At 42.8% G+C, this 11,411-nt stretch overlaps 1 protein-coding gene across 4 annotated transcripts in view; it reads left to right on the forward strand.

Moving 5' to 3' along the window:
- IQGAP2 (IQ motif containing GTPase activating protein 2) overlaps positions 1-10,445 on the forward strand; it is a 175,576-nt gene extending 165,131 nt beyond the window's left edge. For 3 of the 4 annotated variants that reach the window (XM_014521523.2, XM_014521525.2, XM_014521524.2), the window contains 4 exons: positions 1,163-1,323; positions 2,267-2,410; positions 9,037-9,145; positions 9,473-10,445. In XM_014521523.2, the coding sequence (XP_014377009.1) occupies positions 1,163-1,323; positions 2,267-2,410; positions 9,037-9,145; positions 9,473-9,586 (528 nt within the window). In that variant the 3' untranslated portion in view covers positions 9,587-10,445. The remainder of the gene's footprint in view (positions 1-1,162; positions 1,324-2,266; positions 2,411-9,036; positions 9,146-9,472) is intronic. The other variant, XM_014521526.2, reaches the window with a different exon arrangement.
- Positions 10,446-11,411: the final 966 nt, after the last annotated feature.

Here is an 11,411-nt window from a genome sequence, read left to right on the forward strand (position 1 = left end):
ACCTGTCATGGGTTCCTGCTTTGAATCATCAATAAACACAGACTAGATTTTGGGAGAAATAATGGCCAGTTATGTCCTTCAGGGCATTTTATAGGAACATGAGGAGGTACAGGGTGCATGAGTGTTCCTGATGCACAATACTATTTAAGAGACTGCTCTTGCATACATAAGACGCATACAGTGAGATCCATAGCAACTAGTGGGTAAGTAACAGTTTTGGATAAATAAGCCCTTTATATTGCTCTGGCTCAGTTTTCTATGGTATTGCACTACTGGAGTGACTTCATGCTACTCCAGCTCTGATATCGGAGTGTGGACAGATGAGCACATAGCAAGTTAAATCCTTGTCTTTATTTAATTTATGTATTTACTGCTCAGCAGTATTGGTAAACATCAGTGAAAACCAACCCATGGAACCTTTGCCCTGTTATACTGATGGCTAAGTTACCCCAGTTTAGCTTTCACTTACAGGTGGATGGGGTAGAGTGGGAGGCAGACCAAGCATACAGCGTTACTATGCAACTTCTCCTAAATAGTAACTCTACTTGTTTGTCTGTCCATATCCGAGTCTGTTAAAATCTGCCTTACCTACTTGGTCTTCACCACCTCATTGTAAACTCTGTGTGCTGCAGTAAAGATTACAGATATGATCACAAAGTCCTCAGCAGTAGCATGAGTGTACCACAAGAAATAACCATGTGCCATAAAAAGAGCCTATGGGGTCCTTTTAACTGGTTCTAATGGACTTCTCTGGGAGAAGTTAGTGGTCCTTGAGTAAGCATGTACTGAAACATGGATATTCCTTTTCAATCTAATTTTAAATATTAAAGAGGGATTTCTTTTTAAGCAGTTGAGTGACTTGCTTACAAATGGCTTTTACATCTCATGATTGACTTTTTTAATACCATTCTCTGCACAGTAATAGGATTCTGGTCTACAATTCCTATCTAAGGAGCCACTTCTGGAAATGAAGATGAATGGTTAACGTGAACAAGTGCAGTGTTTCATATTTTTCCCAATAAATAAAGGACGTGTGCAGTGCTGCTGTTCCGTTGTGAAAGTACTGTACACATTTTGGTGATGGCATTCTGTGAGAATGTAACATCCCAAGTGACCTAACTATTCAGTAAAGTAATTAAAATCCAAACCTTCCTCCTTTTAGGATATCCGAAATCAAAGAAGATACCGACATCACAGAAAAGCTGAATTGATGAAACTCCAACAGACTCTGAATGCACTAAACTCCAAGACAGCATTTTATGAAGAACAAATAAATTATTACAACACCTATATAAAAACCTGTTTAGACAACTTAACACGAAAGTGAGTTAAAGAACTTTATTTATAAAACGTATGTTTTATGGGATCCATTAACATGAGAAGGGTTTTATCCTTTGTTGTAAACTTGAATGCTACCAAGGTAAAATCTTATAGGAAAAGTGAATCGGAACTGTCCCTGTTGTGAGTGACAGCCACTGGAAGGAGCTGAAGTGATAAATTTTATTTGAATAACTTTTTGAAAAGCCTGTGATCAATGTACATTTTTATTTTCTTCCCCTCCCTCTCCCCCGTTCTCCCCCCCTCCACCCCTTTCTTGGTTTAAACTTAAAAGTTTTAATAGGGGCTTCTCAGTGAGGCTGTTTGGCCATGTAATGTCAGGGGTAGAATGAGGGAATATTTGTAATTTTACCTTTTCCTTTAAAGGCCTCTACTAATCATAATTGAGGCAACTTTGTATTTAGAGTGGAAGATCTTGGCAGTAACTGTGGCGCTCTCTCAAATCTGCTATGCAGCTTATCCTAACTGAGTATCAAACATCTGCTACATAACTGTGTCACTATATTATACTTGTAAATTGCTATATTTAAAATAGCAGTATAAGAAGTTATATATAAGTTCAATTTAATGAAGACAAAGAAGCTTATTTTTAAACGTGGGTTAAGAAAATTTCTTGTCACTTACCACTTTGCATCTTATTATTGATATAAACCTAGCTACTAAAACAAGTGTTTGGTAGCTGAAAGTCATTATAAAAGTCTGTAGAACATTCAGACAAATTTTAAATTTGTCATCTTCTGATCATTATGTAACACTTGTTTATAATGCTAATTTTATTGTCTATTTAAAAGTTAGTTTAGTTATCAACAAGAGCTTGCTTTTCAGTCAAGTAAAAGGTCTGTCTTTGGCAGGTCCTTTGTAAATCATAGAAGGGGAAAAAAAGTGAAAAAGTAGGTATTTTGAATTGATCCAGAATTTTTTTTAATAGAAATTCACGCAGGTCAATTAAAATAGATGGAAAAGAGGAGGATAAAGGGAGCAGAAAACTTAAGCACACATCACTAAAATACACCGCAGCAAGACTACATGAAAAGGGGGTCATCCTAGAAATTGAAGATCTTCAGACTAACCAGTGAGTATGGCATTTAAATCTGCATTATCAAATAGACCAGGGCTGTCCTACTGGCAGCCGCAAGGAGCTAACATTGGGCCATGGGCTCCTGGCCAGCTGCTACTCCCCTCATTACTTTTGAAGCAGCGGCAGTGTGGGTTTCCTGACTTCCCCCTCCATTCCTGGCTTCCACCTCCTGTCCCTGGGTTGGGTTGGTGCAGCTAGAAGGGGCCAGGGTGCCTGTGTTGCATGGGTGGGGGGGTTAGCTGAGCTACTTGCGCTGCACACACAGTGGAGGGGAGCTGGGCACCTGTGTAGTGGCAGTTGGGAGAGCTGGCCAAGCAGCAAGGGCAAACAACACACTGGCATGCATCAACTGATGTATCTCGTGTAAAACTAAGGAAGTGATAATCCCACTATACTCGGCACTAGTGAGACTCCAGTTGGAGTACTGTGTCCAGTTCTGGGTGCTGCACTTTAATAAGGACATGGAAAAGCTTGAGACGGTCCAGAGAAGAGCCACCTGTATGATCAGGGACTTGCAAAGCAAGCCATACAAGGAAAGGCTGAGGGACCTGGGCCGCTAGCCTGAAGAGAAGGTTGAGAGGGGAGTTGATAGTGACTTACTGCTATATCAGAGGAGCTTGGTGAACAACTGTTCACTAAGGCACCCCCAGGGAAGACCAGGACCAATGGATACAAACTTCTGGAAGGTTGCTTCCGGCTTAATACCAGGAAAAACTCCTTCACAGTTAGGGTGTCTGGATTGGAATAAACTCCTTTCAGAGGTGGTGCAGTCACCTACCCTGGAGGTTTTCAAGAGGAAACTGGACAGTCACCTCACTGGGGTCACCTAACCCCAGTTGTCTTCCTGCCTAGATTGTTGGGGCCTGGACCTGATGATCTGCAAGGTCCCTTCCAGACCCTAGCAATCTATGAATTAACTAGCTGTATCGGCTGATGCCAATGCGATAGCTGATTTTTATAGGAATGCAGCCCGGCAGCTTGGAGAGCAGCCTGCTGCCAGTAAGTCTGTTTGGGGGGGGGGGGGGGGTGGTTGACGGGAATGGGGCATGGACAGGGGCAGGCACTGTCCAGCCAGGGTAGGGAATGCAAGCTCTGGAGCAGGACAGAGCCACAGGGGATGGGGAGGGGTAGCAGCTCCCCACCATTGCATGCACCCCCAGGGCAGATTTGTGTGCAGAGTGAGGGTGGGCTACCTGCTGCAGGCTTGGGGCCGGGGGCTGCTCCAGCCTCTTCCCCGGGGGTGGGGAGAGAGGTGGGGGGAGGGGGAGCTACAGGGGATTTTGTAGTGACTATAGCCCATCCCATAGCCACACTTCCCAGTGCCACCACTGCCTGCCCTAAGTGCAGCACTGGCCCAGCCCCCATTGGGAATAGGCCCCCCCTCCCCCCCAATTGGGAATAGGCCAGCACAGCCCCTGGCCCAAAGCCTGTAGCAGGCAGCCCATCCTTGCCCTATGCACAGATCTGGGGGGGCACATGCCTCCCCCCATGTCTCACTCAGGGGTGCACATAGTGGTAGGGAGCTGGCCGCAACTGTCTCACTCCTGGTGGTTACTTTCAGCGCCCTGGCTGGGCAGCACCTGCCCCTGCCCCACTCCCTCCCTCACTGTGGGGCCCTCGATTTTACCTACCCCCCCCCCCCTTCCTTCCCCATGCCGCTTCCTCCTCACAGACTTACTGGTTAGTTGCTGCTCTTCAAGCTGCTGGGCTGCATTCCTGGCTGTGTGTATGCTGGGACTGTACACATGCACTTGGCATTCATCGGTGATGTTATCAGCTACACCAGCTGAAAAAACCTGATTGCTGATAATGTTAATTTTCCTTTTATCGGCACTGATATGTGACCGATATATCGGTGCACCTCTAGGTTTAAGGAGATTAAAACAGCTTATCCTAAATTTCTCTCACTGGTAGTTGGCTTGATAGTTTAATTATTTGGTTAAGAGTCCATGATCAACAGGCGTGTTCCAACATTGTATCTAAATTATAGAATTTCCTTCTTTATATAACTTGACAAGCACAAATCAACTGATTTGCTGAGCAGCTGTTAGGTTTTCGTCTACCAAACAATCACTTGCATTCACTTTCAAGTAAAGTTCTCAGGTAGCTGCTGTAGTTGCCAGGAAAGGAAAATTTTAGATTTTGCCTCAAGTAAGAAATTCAGTTTTGAAATGTCTGGATCAGGACCTCTATCTCACACTAAGACACTTTAGGATTGATCTACTCCTGGACGTATTAAAAACTTGGCCTGGCTAACCCCATCCACTCTCTACATAGATTTGTCTCCAGCAATGCAGACAGTTGTACTATCAACTCCTCTTCCATTATTCATAATATCCTAGGTTTTATACGTCAGTTTGGGTTAGTGGCAAACAAATTTCCTTCCATTTCTCCCCACCCTCTCTCTTAGACAACAGCACTGTTCACGGTGCTGTTTCACAAACAAGATCCCCTTCTGAGATTGTACAGAGCCAACCAAACAAATAACGATCTCAAAAGTAATTGCATCTGAGGAGAACTTTTAATCAAGAGTTAGTGTGACAGGGTTGTTTTCCTGCTCGTCATGAATGGGCTTTTCCAAGGAATATGACTCAAATCTGGTGCGTTTTGAGGCCTCTTTGTTTTCACTCGCCCGCATCCATGCACCAGTCAAGATTCAACAAGGGCACGTGTATGCTGTCTTTGAAGACCTCTTGAGAGTGAGTGATCAGAAAAAATGGAGTATATCTAATCAAATAAGAGACCCATTAAATTGCTTGTAGCACTGATTTTATGACCTGCCCCACCCTTCCCCTCAGAAGTTTCAGCATATCTTTACTGCCTACACAGCACTCTTGAGTGCCACCAAAAACTAAGACCTGTCTAAATGGTCCAAGCCTGGAACAAAAGTAGTAAGAATTGTTCAGGGAAGATGCCTCTCCCCTGCCCCTAGCCCCACTGCTCTCAAGGTTGCCAGAGACAGATCATGAAAGCAGCAGTCCTCAGGTCTTGGTTTGGATCCTGTGGGCTTAGTTTCTGCAGCAATTCCAAAAGTGCTGTGTAGGCAGTGAAAATATCCTGGAAGTTCTGTGAGTGCAAGGGTGAGGCAGTTCATGTCAGTGCAATATGGAGTTCAGTAGGTCTTGTATTTGATCAGATACAGTCTCTGCTGTAGTTCAGAAAACTGCTTGATGTAATAGCTCTCTGCTTATCCCTGGCAATCTACTAATCCAGTCTACCTCAAAATTGAAGGTTTGGTGGTGATAAGGAGTTGAACATACTTTCTAACTCTTTTTCTTTACAAGAGAGAGACTTGTGCTTTTAGATTAGGGGTGTCAAACATCCAACCTGTGGCCAGAGCCAGGAATCTGATTGGTGGTGTCCAGCCTGGAGTGTCACTGGCTGCCACCCCAGGAAATCCTAATGCTGCAGCCAGATCTCTGCCAGAGATCTGGTTGCAACAGTAGGGCTTCTCTCTATGGTGCTACTAGGTCTGCCAGCATAAGAGGTGGAGTGAGGCCTGTGGGTACCTGAAAAGCAGGGAATGCAGCCCTCCAACATCTTGAGTTTGACTTCCCCATTCTAGTTGAATGATTCCTTTTATTACTTTTTTTCAGTTGCCTATTGCATAGTGAACAGGACAGTAATTGAACTCTCCTTCCTTTTTTGGCACACAATAACAATGAAACTTCATTCCTACAATTTAAAATCTCTTTAGAAAGTTGGAGACTGGAAAATGCAGCAGATAAAAATGCCCTACATCCTTGTCTTTCATGAGCTCCACCACCACCACCTACTTCTCCATTTTGGGGAACTTGTGATGTTAACCACAAGTTGGAGAAACAAGAGGGTTGTTTTGCCCCCTTGAACTCCTGGGAAAGAAGGCAGCTGCTACTGTCAAGGATCATCCAGAGAAAGAGGATTACTAAATTTAAAACAAGGACTAGCATATGTCATCTAAACTAAGGTGGAATTTTTCTTCTCCCTACATTCTTCGATTGCAGTTCATAGGAAAGAGAATCATAGGAAATAGGCATGGGAGGGACTTTGAAATCCTCTAGTGTCCATCCTCTGTCCCAGGGCAGGATCAACTATACTTGTTGAGAAAATCTTAACGAGGAATGGAAAGTTCATTAAAAGCTCTGAAATTGCAGAAGGCCCTGGGGTGTTTTCTAGCCTCCTTAATAACATTTTATAATAAAGAACATAGTAGGAGGATTTCTCTCCAAAAGCTCAGAAGGAAAGAAGGGGCCTGAAAGCCTCAAGTCTTCAAACACTCCTTAGCAACCTTCTTTTTGGTCAGGGCCACAGTGTCCTGGATGGGATTTTATTTCCAAGTTATTTATATTAGTCAAACATGCATCTAACCACTAGCTAGAGATATTCATGAATTTCCATGGATGTTATTTGATGGTAAGAGATGATAAAACTGTTGAAATACCAACACTGGATTGAGCCCTGAACAATAGGTAATTATTTGAAGCAAATCTTAAGTGCATCCTTTCTAATGAGTCCTGTTCTTAGAAAACTGCTGGGGGTCTAGCCAAAATGTTTGCTGCCTACTTCAGCAAAACCCATGAATACTTCAGGCCTTCAACAGTGGGAGAAACTTCTTCGTTATTATCCTTTGCCAAACTAGTAGCCCAGAAACTTATTGGAGGAGGAAAGCCAAAAACCACCTCTTCGTAGATTTCATAGACATTAGGGCTGGAAAGGACCTCCTAAGATCACTGGGTCCAGCCCCAAGTCAGCTAGGGTCAGATCACCCCAGCAAGCTAAGCATCTAAGCATTTCTTAAATATATCCAGAGTAGGTGCTTGTACCACTTCTGCGGGGGGACTCTATTTCATACTCTGGAGACTCAGACCTCTTGCTGCCTTTGAGTCTGCCTTATCCAAAATAGGCATATGAGAGGGGGGAATATCTATTGCTCAAACAGGTTAATTTCTTGATTTATGACAGACACCTACTGGAATTAGTGCAGGACAGATATTCTGGAGTTTTAGACTCGTATCATTCCTGCATTTTCTTTGAGACTTTAACAGATCAAATCATCCTAAAAGAGAGAAAAAATAAAATCTGCTTTTGGCTCTGTTTCATAGTTGTCAGACCAACTCCATTGTCAGGTGCTCATTTCTAGCACTAAGAATTATCTCTGAAACCCTTAGCAGTAGAAACATAGCCTGGGAGTTGGAGTATACATGTGTTTCAGCCCCTATGTTTCAGACGCTAGAGGTGTGTCCCCACAAGCATGCATTTGTGGTTTGTGATGCCTCAGAGCCATCTGAGGCACCACAAGCTGCATGCAGTGCACATACACCCATGCACCACGCTAGTAATTTACATTGCGGCATCTTTTATACTGGGAGATCCCAGTGTCAAAAAAAAACTGCCGCTAAAACAAATGGCACAGTGCAGATGGCAACAGCATGTGCCACCAGAAACTGAAGCCTGGCTGGCCAGAACCATGCTCTAGCTATCAGCCAGGCTCTGTGCAGCAGGATCAGTGCTGCTGCCCCAGGAGGCCCCCCACAACCCAGGTAAGGCACTGGGGCCAGCATAGGTGCTAGCCTTAGCCTCCTCTACCCCACTCAGGTCTCCTTGCCATGCAGCAGAGCACACGTGCAGGGGATGCCTAGGGATGAATAGCGGCAGCATAAATATGTGCCACTGCTATTTGTGCTATGGGAAACACACACCCCTATACGTGCACATGCATGAGGATGTGCCCTAGAAGGCTACTCCCCTAGGGGAGCTCACTGGTTGACATTGTCCTCTCCCCAGCATGGGAGGGGGGAAGGCTGTCAGTGGGCAGTTAGCAGGTGCTGAAAACAGCTCTGGGAGGGTTCCACTGTGAGGAAATGGCCCCTGATACCCTGCACAAGGTGGGAGGCATGTGCACCTGGGGTTGGAGCCCTCTTGGAGTTCCAAGGGTTTTCATCCTCAGGAGAATGCTTTTCCTACCACTACCAATCAGGAGTGCTCTTGGAGGGTTGTTGCCTCAGATGTCTTCCAGGTTGGAAATAATCATCTACTTTATTGTGGGAGAGCCAGTTTTCTTCTGCAAGAAAGTCTTTGTCTGGCTGTTCAGCTCTCTCTGTCAGGAGAAATCAGAAGTGGTTACACTATTCCAGATCTTGAGTCTGAACAGCTCAGAGAAGAAAGCCCAATTTGGGACTGCTTCATCTACTCACAGTATTGCTGCAGTATACTCATGGTACTGAATCCAATAGAAATTAATCTTGCAAATCCTATTGGGCCATGTTGTCATGTAGAGACGCACTAATGACTTGACCACTGATGTCACCGCTACATAAACATTCAGTGGGAACCTCCTTGGTGTTATGATGCAATGTAGAAAATGCACCCAGTCATGAAGGGTGTCTTGTTTGCATTTGAAGAGTTTTGTAGTGAGTTTTGAGTTGTTATATCACAGAGCAGCTGTACCCAAACAGGAAGGTGAACTTTCAGGTTTACCTTGCCAGGACAGTCTCTGTAAACTAGCTTGGAATTAAGGATTTGCTCAGGTAAGTGTGTAGGCTACAAGTTTCTGACTGTTTGTGCCCAAGTACCTCAATTAAGTATTTTTGAGCATGTTATGTTGTGGCATATTGTAAATCCAGGTATTTTTGTTTTTTAAGGTTTAAGAATGTTATGTTTGATATCACACCTGGTGAAGAAGTAGGTGATTTTGAAATCAAAGCAAAATTCTTGGGGGTTGAGATGGAGAAAGTGCAACTGCATTTCCAGGTAGAGTTTGAATTTATTTGCCTTGCTGGACTCTAAATAGACTGTCATTTAAATCTTTAAAAAGTATTAACTTTCTGATTTATTTTTTCATAAACTATTGTATTAGCATAAGAGATATGTGGGGTAACAATTATGAGAGTGAATTTTAGGTGGTGTGTGGAGAACACAAGTATGTGTTTAAAACTGACAAAGAATTAGCTAAAATGTGTAAGGCCCAGACTTTGAAGGACTGAAATTATAATAATGCGCCTACAATGTTATCTTAATATCTGTGGATATTGTAAAATATGAACTCAAATAAAGAATAAATCTTATTTCTAATTGCAGGATTTGCTTCAGATGCAGTATGAAGGTGTGGCTGTAATGAAAATGTTTGATAAAGCTAAAGTGAATGTAAACTTGCTTATATTCCTGTTGAATAAGAAATTCTATGGAAAATGAGGACTTCAGATTTCATGGACTGTGCATCTAATCAATGGGAAGTCTTTTCAGTATTTTTGCTTTTAAACATGTTTGAAGTTACTATCATTGGACACTCTTTTTGACATCGAAAAGACTAAACTGTTCAAAGGAACATGCTGATGTGCCTTTTTCATCATTTGGTAATGAAGTAGTAAAGTAGAAATCAGATTAATGTAAACACTTCTTCAGATTTTACTGGTCTTGGTACTTTCAAATCAAAGTATATCTGCTTAGAGACACTCAGTTAATGGGGGTGAATGGATTTTTGCGGTAGGCAAAAGATAAATTTAGCTGAATGGAATAAATATATAAACCTCTTCCTATTAAAACCTATATTTTTAAAATGACCTCAGATACATAATATAGTTCTTATTAGACTTGTGAAGTATTCACTGAAAGAAATCGTAATTATTTGTTTTTATGGGATAGTTTGGGAAAATATTTACTTACAATGCTAAGCCTATTTTCTGGCAATTGTCAATTGTAAAGCAAACTTGTGCAATTAAGAAGTTTTTATAGGTAATTATAAAGTTACAATAACAGTTTACTGTACAAAAGTATATTTTGATTAATTCCTACTAAATAAAAATGCACTACTGCCTCATGGTAAATTAAAGTTTCTATTCATAGCCTTTTAAACGTGGCGAAGGGGCAATCTGAATAGTGATCAGTTGTTGTTCAGTTTGAGGCATTTGCTTAATTCAATTGTGCCTGTCTGTCTTTTGTAAGAAAAATAAAATGCAATAAATCAGTACTTAGTTTTTAAATATATTCTTTGGAGATTGTTCTATGTAAAATAAATGTTACTTAATTACCCTGGTTTTGTTTCTAAATCATTTAACCTTTTATCATTGTAACAGTTCAAATACTGTAGTGTCTTCTATTGCTTTACAAAATGTAATTCTAGTCAGTGGGATACCTTCTGTTCATCATGATACCTTTCAGTGTTTTACATCATTAAATATGTTTATTGGTACTCTACCAATTCCAGCTAAAGTGTGAGAGGATTCACTAAGTGGATTGTTTCAAACACACTGAAGAAAACAATTTAGAGAACAGTGGTTGTCACTCTGTTAGTCAGAGCACCCTTCCCCAACACTTTTTTTTTTTTTAATTTGGCAGTATCCCCAGATGGGAGCTGCTCGGTTTACCTCAGTAGTTCTCAAGTGGGTGTCACAATCAGGGCACGTCTTGTGCATCGCACGACCAGAAACAGCTGTGAGATGCATGTGCTGCCCTGCCTCATTCCTACTTAATTCACACTTTTGCAGATTTTACAGAAACCACAAAATCAACAGCAACAAAAAAACTTGTTAAATGCTGGTTTCCCAGCAGGAGCCAGTAGTCCGCACTGCTGGAAGGAGAAGGCCCCAGCTGGTGGAGTAGCATGAAGGGCAGCAGCAAAGATGGCTACTGTCCCATTATGCCTTTCTACCACCCATCCCCTGACCCCACAGTGCCTCTGCCAATCAGCATTGAGGGGCAGGGCCACACAAAGGGCAGCCAGCAATCAAGATGGTGACTGCCCCATCACCCCTCCTCTCCCCTGGACCTCTCTACCAGTCAGCGCCGAGGGACAGGGCCACTGCACAGCGACCACAGAATTAGAACTTTACCCTGTGATCAACCCACGAATGTGGGTAGGTACCCCCGTGATTTAAGTTAACCCTTGCTCATTGGGGCTCTCTGAGTCTAAAACAGGCAGAAGAGTTGACTTGTGCAGCAGCCACTTCTGATCCAACTTTCAGGGCATCTACTGTAAACAGGCATGCGGGGCAAGTGTCAGATTTGAACATGTGCAGGG

The sequence above is a fragment of the Alligator sinensis genome, unplaced genomic scaffold (genome assembly GCF_000455745.1).
Source record: "Alligator sinensis unplaced genomic scaffold, ASM45574v1 scaffold159_1, whole genome shotgun sequence".
Lineage (NCBI taxonomy): Eukaryota > Metazoa > Chordata > Crocodylia > Alligatoridae > Alligator > Alligator sinensis.